This window comes from Puma concolor, chromosome C1, assembly GCF_028749965.1.
Source record: "Puma concolor isolate L17-30 chromosome C1, mPumCon1.1.hap2, whole genome shotgun sequence".
Classification (NCBI taxonomy): Eukaryota; Metazoa; Chordata; class Mammalia; order Carnivora; family Felidae; genus Puma; species Puma concolor.
In genome coordinates, this window is record NC_141674.1 from 99619171 (window position 1) to 99640362 (window position 21192).

General features: G+C 44.6%; 1 protein-coding gene across 3 annotated transcripts in view; it reads left to right on the forward strand.

Moving 5' to 3' along the window:
* The first annotated feature begins 2621 nt into the window (after positions 1-2621).
* SLC22A15 (solute carrier family 22 member 15) overlaps positions 2622-21192 on the forward strand; it is an 82787-nt gene continuing 64216 nt past the window's right edge. For all 3 annotated transcript variants that reach the window (XR_015255019.1, XM_086717914.1, XM_086717915.1), the window contains exons 1-2: positions 2622-2785; positions 19080-19292. Coding sequence is in view for 2 of the 3 variants with exons in the window: in XM_086717914.1 (XP_086574040.1) it covers positions 2699-2785; positions 19080-19292 (300 nt within the window). In the remaining variant the exon portion in view is untranslated. The remainder of the gene's footprint in view (positions 2786-19079; positions 19293-21192) is intronic.

Below are 21192 nucleotides of genomic sequence, written 5' to 3' on the forward strand. Positions count from 1 at the left end.
AACAGAAAACACTAAATGAAATGGTAGAAAAAAATTCCAAATATATCACTCACAATAAATATAAATGGATTTAACTCACATGTTAAAAGACAAAGACTATCAAAGTGGATGGACAAAAAATCCTCCCTCCATAAACATTTCTAAAACATAGTAAAAACAAAAGGATGAAAATAAAAAGACTACAAGGAAAATAATATTTAAAAACCCTGATGTTGCAATATTAATATCAAACAAAATAAAAATGAAGACAAAAGCATTAAAAAGAGGAAAGAGCTATTTTATCACAAGAGGAATGATTCAATTGGTCCTTTTATGTACCTACAGAAATAAAAAGAGAACTTGATAAAAACTCAAAAACAATAAACATTTTGGAAGATTTTGACATGTTTATTAAAAGTTGATATATCCAGTAGTAATACACATTACTTGAATACAATTAACATGATTGATCTAATATATAGAGAATCTTGCACCCAAGCAAATGGAGACTATTTTCAGTACATTCAGTCCATTTTTCTAAAATGACCACATTCCTGGTCACAAGAAACCTCAAACAATTTCCAAGATTTAATATCATCTTGGTTCACAAGGTATTTAAATTAGTAATCAACAATAAAAGGATGGTTTAAAAATAGCAATAACCTTTACTTGGAAACTAAAAAAAAAAAAGAAAAGAAGGGAGAAAGCATTAACAAATAACTTAGTGGTTTGAAGAGTATATTACAATATCATGGAATATTCAGAACTAAAGACAAGAGAAACCACATCATGACAAAACTTATAGGACAGAGCAAAGAGAAATGCATAGCCTGAAATGTAATTATTCTTTAAAAAGTAACATTAGGGGAATCTGGGTTTCTCAGTCAGTTAAGCCACCTACTCTTGGTTTTGGCTCAGAACATTATCTCATGGTTCAGTTCATGAGATCGAGCCCCCTGTCAGGCTCTGATTGCACAGGGCTTGCTTGGGATTCTCTCTCTCCCTCTGTCTCAAAATAAATAAATAAACATTAAAAGGAAAAGTAAAATTTAAAGCAAATAAGCTAAACTTTCAAGTCATGTAGCTAAAAAAAGAAATACAGAGTAACAAAAGTAAGTAAGGGTGAAAAGAATTCACATAATCCACAAAATAGAAAACAAAGAAACAGAAAGAAAAACCATCAAATAAAAACTGGTTCTTTAAAAAAAGAATAGAGAAAAAATTTTAAAAAATAAAGAATAGAGAAACTCCAGCATGATGGATAAGAATGAGCAATAAAAATAAACAATATTAAGAATGAAAAACAGGGGCGCCTGGGTGGCGCAGTCGGTTAAGCGTCCGACTTCAGCCAGGTCACGATCTCGCGGTCCGTGAGTTCGAGCCCCGCGTCGGGCTCTGGGCTGATGGCTCAGAGCCTGGAGCCTGTTTCCGATTCTGTGTCTCCCTCTCTCTCTGCCCCTCCCCCGTTCATGCTCTGTCTCTCTCTGTCCCAAAAATAAATAAAAAAAAGTTGAAAAAAAAAATTTAAAAAAAAAAAAAGAATGAAAAACAGAGCATCAATGCAACTAGAGCATGAGTTTATAAAACCCTATAAGAACAAGATGAACAAGTTAATTACAAAACCAAAAACAAAAAATCTCGATTAAAATAGAAGCATTTTTTAAATGATACAAGTAATTTAAGAACACAAAGCCATAAAAATATATCTGATATTTCTATGTATCTCTGTAATACAGGGGTTCGCCCCGGCAAGACAAGCCAATCCAGATGGTTTAAAGGAGAGTTATACCAAACATTTCCAACTCATTTTGCTAAGCTGCTATGATCTTAATGCCAAACGCAAACAGGGACAGTAGGAAGAAAAGAAGACTTAGGCCTATCTCACTCTTTTAGATGTGAAAGCCTAGGTAAAACATTAGCTGGTCACCTCTTCTGTTCACAATGTATTGAGGGTCATGGCCTGGACCAGGGAATACTAGGCAGCTGTTAAAACCAACCTCAGGAGACGCAGGAATGAGGGGACTTAAGGTGGGCGACCTCTCTCTCCGCCCTGCCTCTTCTTCCTCCACCTTTCCCGCCTGGCAAGTGCTGCTTATCCTACAAACACCTTGGCATCCATCACCTCCAGTCTCACAGCTTAACCTTGGCTCTTTATTTCCTTTGTACCTCGTGCGTATTTCTATTTGCAAATGAGTCTCCCGGCTTTGCAAGAATGTGTTTACGTGTGACCCCCACAGCGCTAGCGCAACGTTGGACCAGAAAGAAAGGCCGGCCAGCCCTCTTCTCCGAAGGCTCTGGCACGCCCCCAGTCCCCCGATTTATACAAAAGGACAAACAATGCCGAGCCGCCACCAGGTCGCCCGGTAATCGCGCCCCCGCCCCAAGCAGGGCCGGGGATCCGACTGGCAGCCGTTTCCGTGTTTCTCCATCGCCGCGGATGTCTCAGCCCGCGCCCACTTCCTCTTCCCTCGCGCGCGAGCTGCGCGCACGCCAGCCCCTCTCCGACCCAGATCCCCGACGCACAGCCCCGCGCCCCGAGCCCCGCGCCCAGCGTCCGCCCCCTCCCGGCCCCGCCCCGCCCGCGCACGCGCGCCGCCCCCGCGCCGGCTCTGGCTCTGCCCCCGCCCCCGCCCCACCCCTTCTCTCCCCTCCCCGGCCCCCGCTCCCGCTCCCGCTCCGCGCCACCGGGCCGAGCCGGGGCCGCCGGGCCGGGGCCGCCATGGAGGTGGAGGAGGCGTTTCAGGCGGTGGGGGAGATGGGCATCTACCAGATGTACTTGTGCTTCCTGCTGGCCGTGCTGCTGCAGGTGAGTCCCCCTCCACCCCCAGCGCCCCGCTGCCCCGCCTCCCGCGGATCCCCCGAGGGGCCCGGCCGGTCGCCCAGGCTCTGCAAACCCCGGGGGGAGGGGGGGGGGGGACACGAGCTCCCTGCCCCCGTCCCGCGCGAGGGCCGGCCTGGGCCCCAGCACCAGGTCGCTGTCAGGCCTGGTCTTTGGTGCCCGCCCCAGCCTCAGAGCCTGCCCCCTGGGGCTGTTCCGCCAGGCCCACCCACCTGCCACCTCGAGTGGGAGAGGGAGTCGGGTGGGGGGGGGGGTGGTACTTTATCCGCTGATGAGCTGGTTAATCGTAGCGGATGCCGGGTTCTGCAGTTACCTGGGACAACATCGTGAACGCGTGACGGAATTGTTACTCACCTGCGGCTCTGTCACCTTGGAATCTAGAGCACACAGTGAGCCCCGGTCGCCGCTGACACTGACGAAGGTCCGACCTAGAGCGGCCTCCTTCAGTTCTGGGTGTCCACTTACCATCTTTTCCTGGATTCCAGGGGGCTTTCTGTTCCAGGTGCTTTCCGTGCCTGGGGTTTATTTCTCCCCCGTTCTGGTTCTGCTGGGTCATTCTGCCCAGAGGCCAGCCTCGGGCTGAGACTACTATAAATTGAAGAATGTCATCTCCAATATGTATAAGATTCAGTTATAAAGTAGAATCATTTCTTCACTGTACAAAATTCTCCCACACTGCTTGCCCGCCCCAGCCCAAAAATGTGGGTTTGGTATGCTCAAGGTCGCTATAGATACACTTTGCCAGGCAAGAGTTACTCGTCCTTTGCCAGCCTAAATGGCCCATTTAATGACATCAGTTACCTCTCCCAATATTCTAAAGGCGTTTCATTCACAAATTCTTGATTAGTATCTACTGTGAGCCCTCATTTTACTACTCCTTCGTTCAGCACATATTTAATGATGCCTCCTATTTGCTTAGCAGGGGCTACCGTGGTGGGCAAATCAAAGCCCCTTTCCCCCCAGAAGACCCCCATTCTAGTGGGGGGTGGGTGAGGCAGGCAGACAGTTCAATAAGTACAGTTAGTGTGCGATGATTATCCCGAGGAAAGTACAGGGAAGTCGTGAGTGTAACCACCAGTTGCTTGAAACTGGCATAAGGCAACTGCTCAACAGGAAGGTAGGGGGTGGGGGAGGGTAAGAGTTGCCTTACTGATTCTGTTTTCCATTAAAATGTTTGCAAGTTCAGGGGCGCCTGGGTGGCGCAGTCGGTTAAGCGTCCGACTTCAGCCAGGTCACGATCTCGCGGTCCGTGAGTTCGAGCCCCGCGTCGGGCTCTGGGCGGATGGCTCAGAGCCTGGAACCTGTTTCTGATTCTGTGTCTCCCTCTCTCTCTGCCCCTCCCCTGTTCATGCTCTGTCTCTCTCTGTCCCAAAAAAATAAATAAACGTTAAAAAAAAATTAAAAAATAAAATAAAATAAAATGTTTGCAAGTTCAGTTGTTTTTATCTCCAGCCAGAAGAGCTGTTCAAACGATGGACTGATAGATGATGTCAGTCCTTTTTTTAGCAAAGCAAGTTTTCAGTTCACAAATATTCAGGATTCTGGAGTTCTTTAAGTTCGGTGTTTCAGCTTTAACTGTAATTTTCCTGTGGGGGAAAAAGTACTTCCTAAATCACAAAACAGTATTTAATACAGAGAGTATTTCATTGGACCCATGATGCCTGATGTTCATTTATAATACTTTTTCTTTGAGAAAATTCTTTCCTCTTCTAACCAGGAATTCCAGGAATATAATTCCTTTTCTGAACAATCCCGTCCCCCCATGCCTATACTCCATCTGCTGTCATTATCTTGTTACAGGCCTAGCTAGGTGTCTGCCTATTTAGAATAAGTTTGTCTTGAGGGAGTGCAGCACTAAAAAGGCCACTGTTCTGGGGCCCCTAGGTGGCTCAGTCAGTTAAGTGTCCCACTCTTGATTTTGGCTCAGGTCATGATCTCATGGTTCGTGGGTTCGAGCCCTTTGTCAGGCTCTGGGCTGATCTGGAGGAATCTGCTTGGGATTCTCTCTCTCTCTCTTTCTCTCTCTGTCTTCTCTCTCTCTGCCCCTCTCCTGCTTGCATGCTCTCTCTCTCTATCTTCTCTCTCTCTGCGCCTCTCCTGCTTGCATGCTCTCTCTCTCTCTCTAAATAAATAAATAAATAAAAACTTAAAAAAAAAAGGGCCACGGTTCTGGGTTTGAGACCTATTGTTTTTCTCATTTACTTTTCTTTATGGTTGGCCCAGTTGGTTTGCGTTTAGTTCCAAAGAGCTCTAAGCCTGTGACCATGATTGTTCACTGATCCCTGCCTGACATGTGGTCAGTATTTGCCATTGAAGAACCAGGTCTTATGAGTATTGGGAGTGAGTGACTGTTTATTTTGTAGGTGTGGACTGGGAGGCACCCTGTAGCTGTGTCTGTCCCAACAATGCCTCAGTCCAGGCAGAAGTGAATCCTTCATAGTGGTACATATTCATGAGTATTCAACTGCCCCATTGATATACATGATAAAGGTGGTCTTGGGGTCACCCAAAGCTATCTTGGATATGAAAGTGGACATCACCAAAGACTTCTCTACCAAGTCACTTGTTGGAGATGGTTTTGGTTTGGGATGGCCTGTGGAGTGGGAATACTAGGAGCCCCATTACACAATTAAAATATGATGCTTTCATCATCTTGTGAAAGTTGCTTCTTCCAGCAGAGGAAGAAAGTAGGAAGCCCTTTTCAGAGTTGGCTTAAATGGGAAGTTGATGTTTGCTTCAAAAATCAAAGCCCTGGGCACCTGGGTGACTCAGTCAGTTAAGGGTCTGACTCTTGATTTTGGCCCAGGCTCAGGTCAGGATCTCACAGTTCGTGGGTTCGAGCCCCACGTCAGGCTCCACACCAACAGTGCAGAGCCTGCTTGAGATTCTCTCTGTCTCTCTCCCTGCTCCTTCTCTCAAAAATAAACTCAAAAGAAAAAAAAAAGAAAAGAAAAGAAAACAGAGCCCTGGGGTGCCAGGCTGTCTTAGTCAGTGGAGTGTATGACTTTTGATCTTGGTGTTGGGAGTTTGAGCCCATGTTGGGTATAGAGATTACTTTAAAAAATCTTAAAGAGCACTGGGTGTTGTATGGAAACCAATTTGACAATAAACTTCATATATTGAAAAAAAAACAAAAAAAATTAAAAAAATAAATAAAAAATCTTAAAAACAAAACCAAAAACAACAATAACAAAAACCCTCAAAAAAACCAAAGCCCTGGTCTACTGTTGCCCAAGGAACATGCAGACCCACCTGCACAGCAGCGCTAGCAGAAAGAGAGCCCTGTACACAGTAGGCGGGACTCCCAGAGAGAGGGACAGCCAGACAGGGAGCCACTGCTGAAACAAGAGCCTTTTCTGCATCTGCAGTGTGGCAATGACCAACCCCAGTCGAGAAACACAGAACTTGAAGGGACAGAGATGGCAAATTCAGATCTTTGCATTTTATTCTATCGGGGTTTTATTATTATTATTATTATTATTATTATTATTATTAATGGTTTTAACCCCCCTTAGTTCAAACATCCAAGTTCAAACTAAAAGGACAAAAGCACATCACAAAGCCAACTCGGAAGGTCTTTAGGTTAACGGTTTTTGTGGATTGTGGATACCATCAGGTAGCGCATCGCAAGTTACCTCAATATCCGCTTGCCTTTATTTAGCAAGGTGACTTCTGGCCACACGCTTTGCAAACACAACCTTTAGAATCTCTATAGTGGTCACCTTTCAGGTACATAAAGGATTGATGCAGATTTTGTAGATCTCCCTTCTCATGCTGATGAAAATGCCCCTGACAAGAGTGAGAGGCGGTTTGAAAGTAGATAAGCAGAAAGCTAGAGGAAAAGGGATTGCCACAGGTAAAAATTGTTGTCTCGTGAACGCGCGGCAATGTTCACAATTTTGTAGTTAGAAAAACTCCTACTGTCCAAATATAGGTGCCCTCCCTTGGACAAGAGCTATCTGTGGTATTTAAATGTGAATAATTCTGTGTGCTTTATTTCTGTTTCTATTTTCTGGTAGTGATTCAGAGCGGATGCCGTCATCGTCATTTGTGTTTGCCTACGTGTGTGTTTGTTTGCCAGGCTGTCTGGAGGAAGAAGGTTGGAATGCAGTTCTTTGTTTTTTGAGCCCTTTAGACGCAAAGTGAAAATGGAACCCACTTCTTTGTGTTCTAAGCCGGCGACTCCAGCTCCTTCATTTTCCCGGGGATCATGCGTCACAGATTGTAGTATAATTTGCACAGGATTTAAAACATCCATGAGCCAACGGGAACATGTAACCTGTAACAGGCATTAGTTTCGCCAGCAAAAGTGTGATGTCATCGTGGACCTCAGCTTGAGGTACAGTCTTCCGGTGTTCTGGAACACATTATTTTAATGTAAACTCTTAATAACCCCAATCTTATTTATCAACCCTGGGGTTACCAGTGCCTTCAGATCATTCACGCAATAAACATCCTTTCATGGTGTTTTAGAAAGCAGAATCACTGACCAGGTATTGTGCAGAAGAGGAAACTGTGATAGTCAACACAGGAAAAGATGTTTACCTTCAGTGGTCACCTGGGGCGGGCGTATTAAAATGACTATGAAATATCATTTCACACTGAATCGATGAGCAGACATTAAATAGTCTAACAGTACAGGTGTGCTGAAAAAGAGGAGCGGGAACTGTGCCGTTCAGAGAATAATTTGGCACGGTCTAGTAAAATTGAAACCCAGCTTTAGATTCCTAGGTGTACGTCCTCCAACATTTCTTGAACACATGCATGAAGATATGGCTCAGGTGTTTACTGCCGCACGGTTTGTAATAATAAAAATTAGTAACCACCTTAGTGACTCCCAAAAAGGGACCAGGTAATCAAAATGTGGCATAAATTTGATGGGCTATAACAGGTTGGCACGAATGAACCAGATCGATAAACAACTACAGGAATGAATTTCTAAAACACGGTGTTACATGAAAAAAATAACAAGTGCGATATATACAATATGACACAAAAGTCTTACTAAAAATTGTAAAAATATCGGGCCTCCTGGGTGACTCAGTCAGTGGGTTGAGCGCCCCACTCTTGATTTTGGCTCAGGTCATGGACCCAGGGTCGTGGGATCGAGCCCTCCGCTTAGTACAGAGCCTGCCTCAGATTCTCGGTCTCTCTCCCTCTGCCCCTTTCCCCTACTTGCATGCACGCTCTCTCTCTCTCTCTCTCTCTCTCTCTCTCTCTAAAATAAAATCTGAAGGGGCGCCTGGGTGGCGCAGTCGGTTAAGCGTCCGACTTCAGCCAGGTCACGATCTTGCGGTCCGTGAGTTCGAGCCCCGCGTCGGGCTCTGGGCTGATGGCTCAGAGCCTGGAGCCTGTTTCCGATTCTGTGTCTCCCTCTCTCTCTGCCCCTCCCCCATTCATGCTCTGTCTCTCTCTGTCCCAAAAATAAATAAACGTTGAAAAAAAAAAATTTAAAAAAAAAAAAATAAAATAAAATCTGAAAAAATTATCAAAATATAGGAAACTGTACCGTATTTGGTTTATCAGTGTATACGGACAATGTAGCAGTATAAACATATGGGGTAGAAGGCTCCACACCCAATCCATCAGACTGGTTACCTCCAGGGAAGGCAGGAGGGGTGGGGGTGAGGGGGGTACAGAAGAGATTTGCTCTGTATTCATAATACCGTATTTTAAAAATCTGAAGCAAATATAATACAGTGTAGCTTGTTAATTGGGATGGTGGGTTCCTGAACTTTATTTTGTTTTGCTTCTCTGTGTTAAATTAAAAAAAAAAAAAAAAGAGTGTGGCATAGAAAAGATGGGCATACTGAGAAGCAAAGGCTACAGTTCACTTCATGAGAGTAACCGTCCACCCTTCTCCTGCCGTCCCTTTAACCAGTTAGCGCTGTCAACTGTGGTCTATGAATTTCACACTTAAGAGAATGAGGTAGAGAGAGTTTTGTTCAGGGTGCGCTCTTGAACTTTGTGTAGAACACTGTCACAGGGAATGTCTCCTACGTGCTTGCATTTGCCTCCCGGTCCTAATCTCCCCAGGAGATTCGCGGAAAGACTTCTTTTGATGAGGTATCGCTGAGGTGGTTCCGACCCCTCAACCTTAAGCAAGTAATGAAGTTCGTAGGGCAGACATTAGGGAAGACCTCACTGTGTTGGTCATTGAGACCAGCCCTTGTGCCTCTGGAGAGTCTCACCACCACCAGGGGTTCAGCCGTGATGACAACACCCGGCATGAGAGCCACTCTATCATGACTCCAGAACACGTGAACATCTACCAGGTTCTCTGTTAGTTTGGGCAAGTTTTACGCCGCCCTTACCCTCAGATTTAGTTGTGTCTGCCCTCAGACGGTGGCCGCGAGTTTGGGTGATAATCCGGGGAACCTTTGCTGGTGGAATATTCCATCACTTTAGGTAAGTAGGGCGCTTCCTAAAGAGACCATAGCTACGCTTGCCCCCTAGTATGTCCTCAGGAAAGCTGTTGTCTGTAGACAGACACTGCCCCCTGGTGTAAAGCAGGTGAAGTTGCAAATCAGCCAGACCAGATTTCCATCTGGGGAGGTTATGGAAATACAGGGAGCTTCTGGGAGGTTTAGGGAGCCCCTTTGAGACTCGGGCATCTGAAGAATTGGGATGTGCCTTAGAAAGCAACTGGCTCAACACCCCCACAGCACCCACATCTCTAGCAGCATGCCTGCTGGGGCCACACACAGCACAGCTACTCAGCATGTGCCCTGACAGAGAAGGTATTACCTTAATAAGACAGCGTGCGTGCGCGCACACACACACACACGTCATTAAAAATGTGAAGATAGACAATGTGTGGCAGAGAGAACGCTAGACTCTCTGAATGCCGTGTTGAATGCTGTGACCCTCTGCTCTGAGATGGCTGAGAGAGCTTCAGTAGGGGACCCCTCAGTCGTTTGTGTACTCTGGGAAGTGGCTGGATCACGAAAGTGTAATTCATTTGTTTTGCAAGTTCAGGATTTCTTCAAGTTGCCCAATGCCCAGCAGTTAGTTGGCGTTGTGTCAATGTCACCTTGAGGTTTTCGGAACACGAGCTTGGCCATTCACCACGGTCAAAGCCTGCCTTATAAGGGAGAGCTGGCCAACCCCAAGATACGCACAACTCAGGAAGCTCATCTCTGACTCCCTTAACCAACCGTTCAGGCAGAAATTAGCATCTGCATTTAGGGGAGTTGTATGAGGCTCAACAAGGAGTATATGGGGATTGTAGCAAAAAGAGAAAACATAGAAAAGAGAAAAGGGAAAGAATCACCAGAACTTGGACCAGACATGAAACACACTCACATGTTGGTGGATTGTCTTCCAGACTTTTAGTTATACGAACATGTACATTTGCCTTTTTTGCATAAATTTGTATCTTAACCTCAATTTTTGTCTGTCAGCAATATCGTGCACGCCTTGCTGCAGTCATAAATGAACAACCACATATTTTATAATGGCTGTAGCAGTGTAGCAATGTGTGGCTGCACCAGAACTTGCTTATTCCATTATCTCTCGTTGCCAACATAGGCTGGTTGGTTCCTCTCTTTCGGAGTTCTGAAACCCATGCTTTGGGCCATTGTCCGGCTCTGGTCTGCACTTCTCCCGGTTGGCTGTTGACCACTCTTCCTAAGCTCAAATTTCTCCTGACTCCATTGCTCACACTCTCTCCAGATGTTCTTTGGTCCCACTTTATGGATGGAATAGAAGTACAAACTTCCTAAACATCTCCTTTCTTTTGCTTCGAAATTAACGTTTTCCCTTACCTGTCATTACATCTCTTCAGAGTGTCCAAGAGGAAGACAGCTCAACCTTCCTTCCAGGGACATCCTCTCACCTTTGTTCTTGATTCTTTGTTACTCTCTCAGTCGTTTCTAATCTTCCATCTTTCGGCATTCTCTCATGTCCCAAAGGGTGCCCTGCATGGTAGATCTAAGTGGTCTGTGCAAATTATATTGAATAGCATTAGCTTATAAAGTGAGAGAGTTATTCCCTTTTCAGTTCTTCCTTAATCTTTCTTTAATTAGAATTTTTAAATGTTTATTTTTGAGAGGGAGAGAGACAGAGCGTGAGCAGGGGAGAGGCAGAGAGAGAGAGGGAGACACAGAATCCGAAGCAGACTCCAGGCTCCGAGCCGTCAGCACAGAGCCCGACGCAGGGCTCGAACCCACGGACTGCGAGATCATGACCTGAGCCATAGTTGGACCCTCAACCGACTGAGCCACCCAGGCGCCCTGATCTTTCTTTCATCTAAGAAGAAAATCTCATTTGGTGCTAGCGCTTCTCAAAACTTTTGCAACTATTTCTGTTTTAGCAAAGGAAATGAACTAGAAGTAAGAATTAAAGAAGGCTCAGACTTCAGACTTGGGCAGAAAACTTTACCTAGTTGAAATTTAATAACATTATTCTTTTTTTATGGTAGTGGTCATTTTATTTTCAAAGAAACATTTCACATGAAACACAGAGACTAATGTCACAAACATACCTGTGCCTACTTCTAGATTTGAGAAGTGCTAATATTGTGCCATATTTGCTGAAGGTGGTGTGAGTTGTAGTTCAACCCGAGAGGCAGAAAGCAGAACTCCTGGGATGGGGACACGTGTGTGTGTGTGTGTGTGTGTGTGTGTGTGTGTGTGTGTGTGTGTGGTATGTATTCATATGTGTATGATTATACACATAGTCAGTGAGTATTTTGTCACAGAGATTTGACCACGCACAATTGCGAGAGTTGGTTAAGCCGTCCCTGTAAGGCTGTTGTCTTTGTGTCTGATGTTGGAGCTTGAAGTCTGCAGGGAAGGCAGTCTGGAAGGGAAAGTATGGTCTGGAAGCCATCCGAATTGACGGGAATCTGTGCTGTTCTCACTGCCTCCAACCTTGATGAAGCAACTGCCTTTCATCTTGGAAAACACATACTTGGCCCAGGAGTCAGAGATGCTGAGGGAGGGTCCAGGGGAACGTGGATCCGTGGCAGGCCCAGCTGTTGTGCTCTACCAGCAGAGCGAGCCAGCAAAGAAGTGGCAAAGAAAGGCAAAAAACACCTTTCCCAGCCTTCTGAGCATAAAAAAACAAGATGGCCGCTCCTTTGCTTTCACCCTCTCTCCCCAAATCCTGCTTGAAAATATCTCTTGTGGCCCGTCTTAAGTAAAAACACACTAGCCAACACTTGGCATTATGACATGGTGTTTATTTTGATAGTTCCATCTGTCTGGTCATATCTCTATTGATACAAAATTTTATTTCTTTGCAAATTCACTTAAGTTAAAAATTTTGAACTGAATTTTCAAAGGACATATCTGATAAAGGGTTAGTATCCAAAATATATAAAGAACTTATAAAAGTTCAACACCCCCAAAATGAATAATCCAATTAAAAAATGGGCAGAAGACATGAATAGACATTTTTCCAAAGAAGACTATGCAGATGGTCAACACACATATGAAAAGATGCTCAGCATCACTCATCATCAGGGAAATACAAATGGAAACTACATGAGATATCACCTTACACCTGTCAGAATGACTAAAATCAGCAACATAAGAAACAACAGGTGTTGGCAAGGATGTGAAGAAAAGGGAACCCTCTTGCACTGTTGATGGGAATGCAGACTGGTGCAGCCACTGTGGAAAACAGTGTGGAGGTTCCTCAAGAAGTTAAAAATAGAACTAGCCTATGATCCAGCAATCGTACTACTAGGTATTTACTCAAAGAATACAAAAATACTAATTCGAAGGGATACATGCACCCCGATGTTTACAGCAGCATTATTGTGGGAACAGCCCAAGTGTCCATCAACGGATGAATGGATAAAGATGTGGCATATATATACAATGCAATATTCAGCCACAAAAAAGAATGAGATCTTGTCATCTGTGATGATGTGGTTGGAGCTAGAGAGCACAATGCTAAGTGAAATTAAGTCAGAGAAAGACAAATACCATGTAATTTCACTCATGTGAAATTTAAGAAACAAAACAAGCAAAGGGGAAAGAAAAGAGCGAGAGGCAAACCATAAAACAAACTCTTAACCCTAGAGAACACACTGACGGTTACCGGAGGGGAGGGGAGGGGGGTGGGTGAAATATACGGTGGGGACTAAGGAGCGCACTTGCTGTGGTGAGCACTGGCTGTTGGAAGGAAGTCTTGACTCACTATATTGTACACCCGAAATTAATATTGCACTGTATGTTAACTGGAATTGAAATAAAAGCTTAAAGAAACATCTTGAATCAATTTAAAAGAAGACCGTTAGGGGCGCCTGGGTGACTCAGTCCGTTCAGCATCTGACTCTTGATTTTGGCTCAGGTCATGATTCCAGGGTTGGGGAATCGAACCCCGTGTCAGGCTCCGTGCTGAGTGTGGAGCCTGCTTGGGATTCTCTCTCTCTCTCTCTCTCTCTCTCTCTCTCTCTCTCCCTCTCTCTGTCTCTCTAAAAGAAAAAAAAAAAAGAAGACTATTAAGTAAATAGAAAACAAAAAACGGCACATAAAATTCTTGCAGGGAGCACACAGGTGACCGAAGTTTGGGAAAAGCTGAGCTATCCTGTAATATTTCTTCAAAGAACACTAAAAATATGTGGTTTACCTTCTCGACTCTGATTGGCCTATTTTTTTGCCCCAAAAGTTCCTTCCTCTGAATTTGGCTTTGATTAAACCCCTACTAGGTTTTCTCTACCTAGTTTCTGGTGTCATATTTGCAACTTTTTCCTTATTCCCCAGTTAGATTTCCCATCTACTTTCTCTGTGCTCTCATCACCTCATTTCCGCCGTGGCTAATACTGCATTTGTGAAAATCTGCCTTGTGTTTGTAGCTTTCGGTACGTTTGTTGTCCTCACTTGAATGTATTTGCCTAGAAGGAAGTGATTATTTTTTAGCCATCCTTGTTATCATCTGAGGCCCATAATATAATGTGTTGCAAAGTGGTGGAGCTCACTAAAATTTTTTAAGAAGTTTTTAGAATTTTTAAGAATTCTAAATTTTAAATTTTAAATTCTAAAATTTAAGAAGTTTTAAGAATTTTTTAAACTGAAGTCACAGAAGGAAGGTAGTCAGGTGGGGGTATTTCCATTTCATTTGGGAGAAAGCTAGGGAAACAGATGCAGGTTAAATCACTGTTTACCCAAATACTTAATTTATCCAAAGTCTTAATTAGTGGTTGGAACAAAGATTAGGTCCTGAAATTACTGGTTTTTTATCTTGATCATCATATTTTTCTTTTCTTTTTCTACACCATTTTGCAAGGAATTAGTTAAAATGTATCCTAGGCTGTTAGTTATAGAGTGGTATGTTGGGTTTACTTGGAAACATATAGAAATCGAAGTTAGCATTTCTTTCGTTCAGGAGAAGACAGATCATTAACAAATTAGAATTTCACTATATCTGCACTGTTAGATACAAAATAATATTTCCCCAGTAAGTAGTGCAGCTATTGACTGCTTTGGAGATTAACAAAGGAGCCATCAGCGTGGTCTGGAGTGGTTTGTTGAAGACTTGAGAAGGGCTGAGCTTGTGCTGAACTTGGGAGCTTGGGTTTAGAGAGAAGTGGGAAGGTCATTTCAGATGGAAAACAGTAAAATTGGGGGGGAAAAGTGTAGAAGACGGAACAACTTTTAGGCTTACTACACAGAGTGTGGCCCAGACTAGCAGCATTGAGCTCAGGAGAGCTTGCTAGAAATGTGGAACTCAGGTCTTTCCCAGGCTACAGGACCAGACCCTGCACTTTAAAGTCTGGGAGGCACTGATAGATGCCATTTGTATGGGGCTGTAGAGTTTACTGCTGGCTAAAGGAAACATCCCATTTGACCCTCAGAATAAGTTAGATATGAATGAATTAGATTAAGATGGTTACTACCAGTGTCCAGTCTCGCTGAAAAGAAAACCTGAAGTTTGGAGAGGTTTTGATTTGCTGAAAGGTTCCTAGAGCTGAGTTTCCAACTCAGGTATACAGATTCCTTCCTCTTTTCACACCACACCATGAGAAGTCATGCAATGGGGAGCTGAGCACGCCAGTACAGAAAGCGTGAATGTGGATTAGGTAGCAGCTGGCCCATACAGTGGGGATCTGGAACGTTAAGACATTTATCACTGATCCATTGATATGTTTTGGCCGGAAGAATGTCATGAGGAGTGTCTCAGGGAGACCGATCTGGTGGCATTATGTGGATGAATTAGAGTTGAAAGAAACAGGACTTCGAGACACCAGTTATTCAGGGCATGATATTAAATATTTTCAATTTTAAAAAAATAGGTGGTATCTGTAAGTCACCCGACATTGATTGAAGACCCAGTTTGTGCTGGGCACTGGGCATCTGGGCGTGCTGTCATGATATGCTTGCCCACGTAATGCTTTGGTTGAGTCAGTCAGTAACGGAGTACGAAGTGCAGAAAAGACTAACGGTAATGACAACAACAAAGTCATCTTCCGTTTTTCCCATGAGGTGATCTCGTTCTCATCCTGGTTTTGCTATTAGTGTTATACGTGATCTTGAACGAGTCACTTAATTGCCCATTTTACCTACTTGAAGACCTAAACATCATACTTCCCATGACTTCACAGCACAAGATATTGTGATGAGATCATTTATGGGGGACGGTCTGGTTTCCGGAGTGGTATAAAAGCTTATAATGCTGTCGATATAAAATCACTTTTAAAACCTTCACTTTTTGCAACTTCAGAAATTTCAGTCCCCTGGTGCATTGTAGTCACCTAATTATAATGACACTGAAAGGGGAAGAAAAAGTGCAGCCATCTGTGACACTTGTTTTCCTTCCCTGGAGGGGGCGTTGGAGAAGGTAATGGCCTCTCTGCGGTGTTGTTGACCCCACTTGGAAGGAGCGTGGATGGTGGTTTCTGATTGTGGCTTTAAGACCCAGCCGCTGATGGGTGTGATCATTCGACAAGAATCCATGGGCATGGCAGTTATAGGGTAATACAGACAGGATTGAGAGACTCTTTGGACTCTGGCGGAGAGAAGCAGGAGTTCTGGGCTGCACGTGTCTGACCCGTCTGGTGACATAACGCCATGGCTCTGTGTGTGCAGTTGAGGTCCCTGGGTGTACACGTGTGTGTGCACGCATGGCGTGCACACTGGAAACGCTGCGAGGGGTGGGAGGAGGGCAGAGGAGATGAGAAGGTGAAAGCGTTCATCGGGCTTCAGGTTGCTGGGAATAATACTGATTAACACAGATCATACTGATTAACTGGGTTTCACTGCTCCCCTCTGTGAATTAGCGTGTGTATGAGCACCACCTCTTTGTTTCTGAACTGTTTTCTTTTTAGAAAATTTTAATTGTTTAATTGTAATTCCAGGATAGTTAACATACAGTGTCTTTATCCATTCATCTGGACACTGGGGCCGCCTCCATAGTTTGGCTATTGTAAATGAATGCTGCAGTAAACACTGGGGTGCATGTAGTTTCTGAACTGCTTTCCACACATCGTAGCTTCTGCTGAGAATGGGAGTGTCCACGAAAAAGCACACTTCAGAGTAGAGGATCCTTTGAGCATTTCCTCTCTTACCTAGAACATTGCTTATCTTAGAATAGTCCAGATAAAAATATGATGTATTAACGTATTTTCAACAAGCACCTAGAATAGGGCTTGGCGCATAATTAGAATTTAGAGAAGCATTTGCTGCTGTTATTAGCATTCTATCCCAGTCATTTATTCATTCATTCGCTTGCTGAGTGTGGGCTTCATGTGTCCAGGCCCTGAGTTGTTTGGTGTGGAAGCCCAGGAGTGGATCACACAGAGATCCTGCCCTCAGGGACAGAATGTTCTGGTAGGAAAAATAAGATGAGCAAGTACATAAATGGGATGGCGTGAAGAAAATGATCTGTCTCTTACTAAGAAAGGTCTAGATGGAGCTTTTGGGGGTGAACAGAAGCAGGAGAGGGCTTCCGGTGGGTTCGAAAGGAAGGTGAGGTGGGGGGGGCGGTGGGAAGTGGTACCTGAGTCGCATCCCAGAGGATGGAAAAGGTTCAGAGACGCTGCTGAACCAGGTGAAGTGCTTTCCATGTAAAGCAAGTGGGAGGCACAAAGCAGAAAATAGCATATTTAAGAAGGAAAATATAACTAGTTTGCTTTGCCCGATTGACGGCTCTGTTTTGAACATGTGTTTTGCTTCATCTCCAGAGTTCACGTGCCCCATATTTTTTCATTTCTTTGCCCTTCAATTAAGATCGGCAGATTATAATAAGGAGGGGCAGTTACTAACACGATGCAAGCGGCTTTGTAATTATAGCTGCTGCCAAATGTGTAATCTATCTGTTCTTGTAATTATTAAGGTTTTTATTTTTACAGACTGATTGCCTCCTGGTCTAAAACTTCCCTAATAGTATGCAAATAGGGGCCAGGAAGCAATATAAATCTAGAAACATGATATCTTCTGCCTTCTACAATAAATCACCCATGCAGACTGACCTGTGGTGGCTGGGTACCTCTCGGGAGGCCCACCGTCATTTGCCTCAAAACAGACTGGGGCTGCCTCATATCCTCGCAGCCTCACAGAGAGTGCAAAAATCACACCCTGGGTTTTACGTTAGCTTTCTCTTGTGACACACACAATGGCATGACTTCCTTTCTCTTTCCTTGACACTAATTCCATCATTTACTTGTGATAAATTACTCTGCCTTTGGCATTTTAGCTTATCCACTTAACAGCTGAATATGCCCCTACACCGTGGTGTGGAAGGAGCTCGGGGTTCACTGATGGATGGAGCCGAAGCTGTTGGCAAATCTCCTCCTTTTCGTGCCTCAGTCAGCACATCCGTCCAGTGGGGGTGTTACTATATGCTATAGCGAAATCACAGCTTCGTACTTCGTAAAACGCTTATTGTGTTTAAAGGTATTTTAAGATACCAGGTTCTAAATTAATGGGGATCAGTTCTTAAAATAAGATTTCTTCCTTAGTGAGAGAGTTCTCACTGGAACAGACTGATTCTGTGTTTTCCGAATTCATTTGAAGCTTGAAATAATCATCCGGCAATGAGAACTAATATAAATGGAAATTCATAGCATATAAAGGCTGCATAGGGCTCAACAGCTTGTAAACCCGATTGTGAATAGCTGTAAGGCCCAGAACAATCAGAGACAAATGGCATATGTGCTCAATAATTATTTCTTGAATGAATGAGGGAATTTTTTTTTTTTTAGGGGAACAACTATGTTTAGATTAAATAATGATTAAGTAGAGCTAAGGGTTATAAAGTGAGTATTTATTATGGGATTTTGAATTTCTTCACAGCTTATGAAAGTTGTCTATTATGTTTTAATATAGTATCTACTTGGGAGCCTGGGTGGGTCCGTTGGTTAAGTATCTGACTTTGGCTCTGGTCATGATCTCACGGTCTGGGAGCTCAAGGCCCCTTGGAATGAGCTCCACTTCTCTCTCTCTCTCTCTCTCTGTCTCTCCCTCTCTCTGCCCCTCACTTACTTGTGCCTCTCTCTCTCTTAAAATTAAATAAAACAGAATAGAATAGAATAGAATAGAATAGAATAGAATAGAATAGAATAGAATAGAATAAAATAGTGCCTACTCAAGTACATATTATGCTTACCTGCTTTAATAAAGTATTTTCATTTGTGTTCTCTGTATATATGTGTTATCTATCTATACTACTTCTCTCTCTATATATTTTCTTCCTATATATACTTTTTATATATACTGTCTATATGCACTCTATAAATGTTCTGTCTGTATATACACACTATATAGATTCTTTGTCTCTGTGTGTATATATATACACTCTATATGAATATGCTCTCTCTATATTCTTTTACTATGTATGTATATTCTCTAAGAGAGAGAGAATATATGTGTGCTGTTTTCTGAGACATTTAACTGTGCCACAAAAGATTTTGTTTAGATGGTGAATCCAAGGCCAAGATACTCTTGGAGCCTGGTGCCTGCTTATCTGAACTGAGAGTGTAGTGTTTCAGAGCCGTAATGTCCCCCGCCCATCCCCACCTTCGCCAGTGTCATACTGTCATCCGTGTGCAGGGTCCTGAGCATCAGATGTGTCTCAAATGTAGAGGAGACCCCCCCCCCAGAAAAAGCCTAAGGTGCTTTACAAGTGGGATTGCTGATGATGCTGTTGGTAGTAGATCGGGAAGCTTCCTTTCCAAGTTTCTCTCCTTTGCTTCTGATGTGTCTGGTTTTGTGTAGCTCACGAAAACACAAAAGCAAGAAACTGATCTTGCAGGGCTTGTGAGCCTGCTGATCGCAATCTCAACACTGATGGGTTTGTATGTTTGCTCCTTCAGCTCTACGTGGCCACGGAGGCCATCCTCATCGCACTGGTGGGGGCCACGCCGTCCTACCACTGGGACCTGGCAGAGCTCCTGCCCAACCAGAGCCACGGCAACCGGTCGGCGGGTGACGACCACGCCTTGGGGGACTGGCTGCTGACTGCCAATGGCAGCGAGGTCCGGAAGCACGTGCACTTCAGCAGCACTTTCACCTCCATCGCCTCGGAGGTAACACCAGTGGTGGCCGTCGGGAAAACAAGATCACGATCGCTGGGTGAACGTTTCTCCTGGTCCAGATGGAACCATTTTTCTGTCTTGTTGATTTAAATGTCAGCCACCTCTTCAAATAGCTGTCGGGTACATTGGAGAGTTTAAAGGAGAATGTCGTATGGGAACATATTCTCTTTCCTTCTTGCTACAAACAGGAAAAGCATGAGCCTCACCAGACTGGTTAGATGAAGTACAATGTGCACTCCGGAAGAGCCACATTCCAATTACAGTGTCCTTTTATTTTTATTTATTTATTTATTTTTTAAAGTTTATTTACGTTTGAGAGAGACAGAGACAGAATGCGAGTGGGTTAGGGGCAGAGAGAGAGGGAGGCACAGAATCCGAAGCAGGCTCCAGGGCTCCGAGCTGTCGGCACAGAGCCCGACGCGGGGCTCGAACCCACGAGCTGTGAGATCATGACCTGAGCCGAAGTTGGACTACAGTGTCCTTTTAAAAAGTGAATTAAAACTCTCATTTCTTTTTTCTTATGTATACAAAAATTAGCCGAGTCAAGAGACAGAAATGTGGTGACTGTCTACAACATCCACAGTTCGTGTGGATTCAGTCCAGTCCTGTGTGTAGACCCACATGGGGCCCCTTGACTGTACAATATAGAATACAGGTGGGACCGCCTCGTGTGTGCAGGACGCCTTACTTTGAAGGGGGCTTTGTGGCCAAGATAGTTCTGGTAAGGATGGCACCTTCTGGGCCAGCCCCAGGTACATAAACTAAGGATGGATAGTCTGGTGAAGGAAACCTTGGCGTAAGAGGGGCACGGCTCGCGCTCAGCCGGAAAGCACGTGTACTGGTTGTTAAAAAGTTGACATACTCAGTCCTTTGCCTGCTCCCCACAAGCTATCCATTTGCCCACCACCACCCTGGCCTAGCCCTTGGTCCCGGTGATCTCGTAACCATAAGGTTAATGCCTGGTGGGCATTGCCAGCTCCCGGTGCTGACTGTCATGCCAGTTAGCTGCCCCCAGATCCATTTGGCTGCCCCCCTGCAGGGCTACCAGAGTGCTTGCCAGCTGCCCTGCCTGCATCCCCTGCCCAACCCCCCCTGTGTGTGTGTGTGTGTGTGTGTGTGTGTGTGTGTGTGTGCACCATGGCATCAGCCAGTCTTACCTGTTGCTGACTGTTTTGATTATCACCCTTTGGGCAGGACGTGCCAAAAACAGAAGAGACACGAAGGGGCTATTTGCTTGGCCTTCCCTTAAGAGTTTCCATTTGAAGGCATGATTACTGGATTAACGTTCCGAGCTCCTGCCAGGTAGTATTTTTTCTATGACAACCATCCAGTCACGTCACCCCTCACTCAAAACCTCCCCCGATTCTCCCACTGCACACTGGAAACCGTGAAACCCACTTAGGGTGTTACATTCAAGGCCCTTTACCCTCCACAGCTGTGGCCCGGATGTACTTTTTCCAGCCCCACCTGCACTTCCCTCTGCCTCCATTCTTTCCCACCCAAGCCCTGAGTGCCTGAGGCCTACCTGTTACCTCGGTAGGTAACTGACCTCGGAATGCCCTAACCTCACCCTTGTGTCCACCTGGTGAAATCCTAACCTTACCCTCTACTGCTCACCTTGACCGTCACCTTCCCTGCGATGTCCTTTCCAGTCCACCCCCCAGAAGAAGCAAATACGCTTGTTTCCGCTGCGGTAACATTTTGTGTGCAGTTACGTCACCCACGGTGGCTTGTGGTTCAACTCTGTTTCTTTTGAAGTCATTTGAGGTCAGAAACCATATTTTGGTCATCTTTGGCCTCTGTGGCCTACTAGCAACAATGACCGTCACCACAAGTGCTAACTGAGTACCACGACTGCTAACCTATTGAAATAGCAAGTAGCACTGTGGAA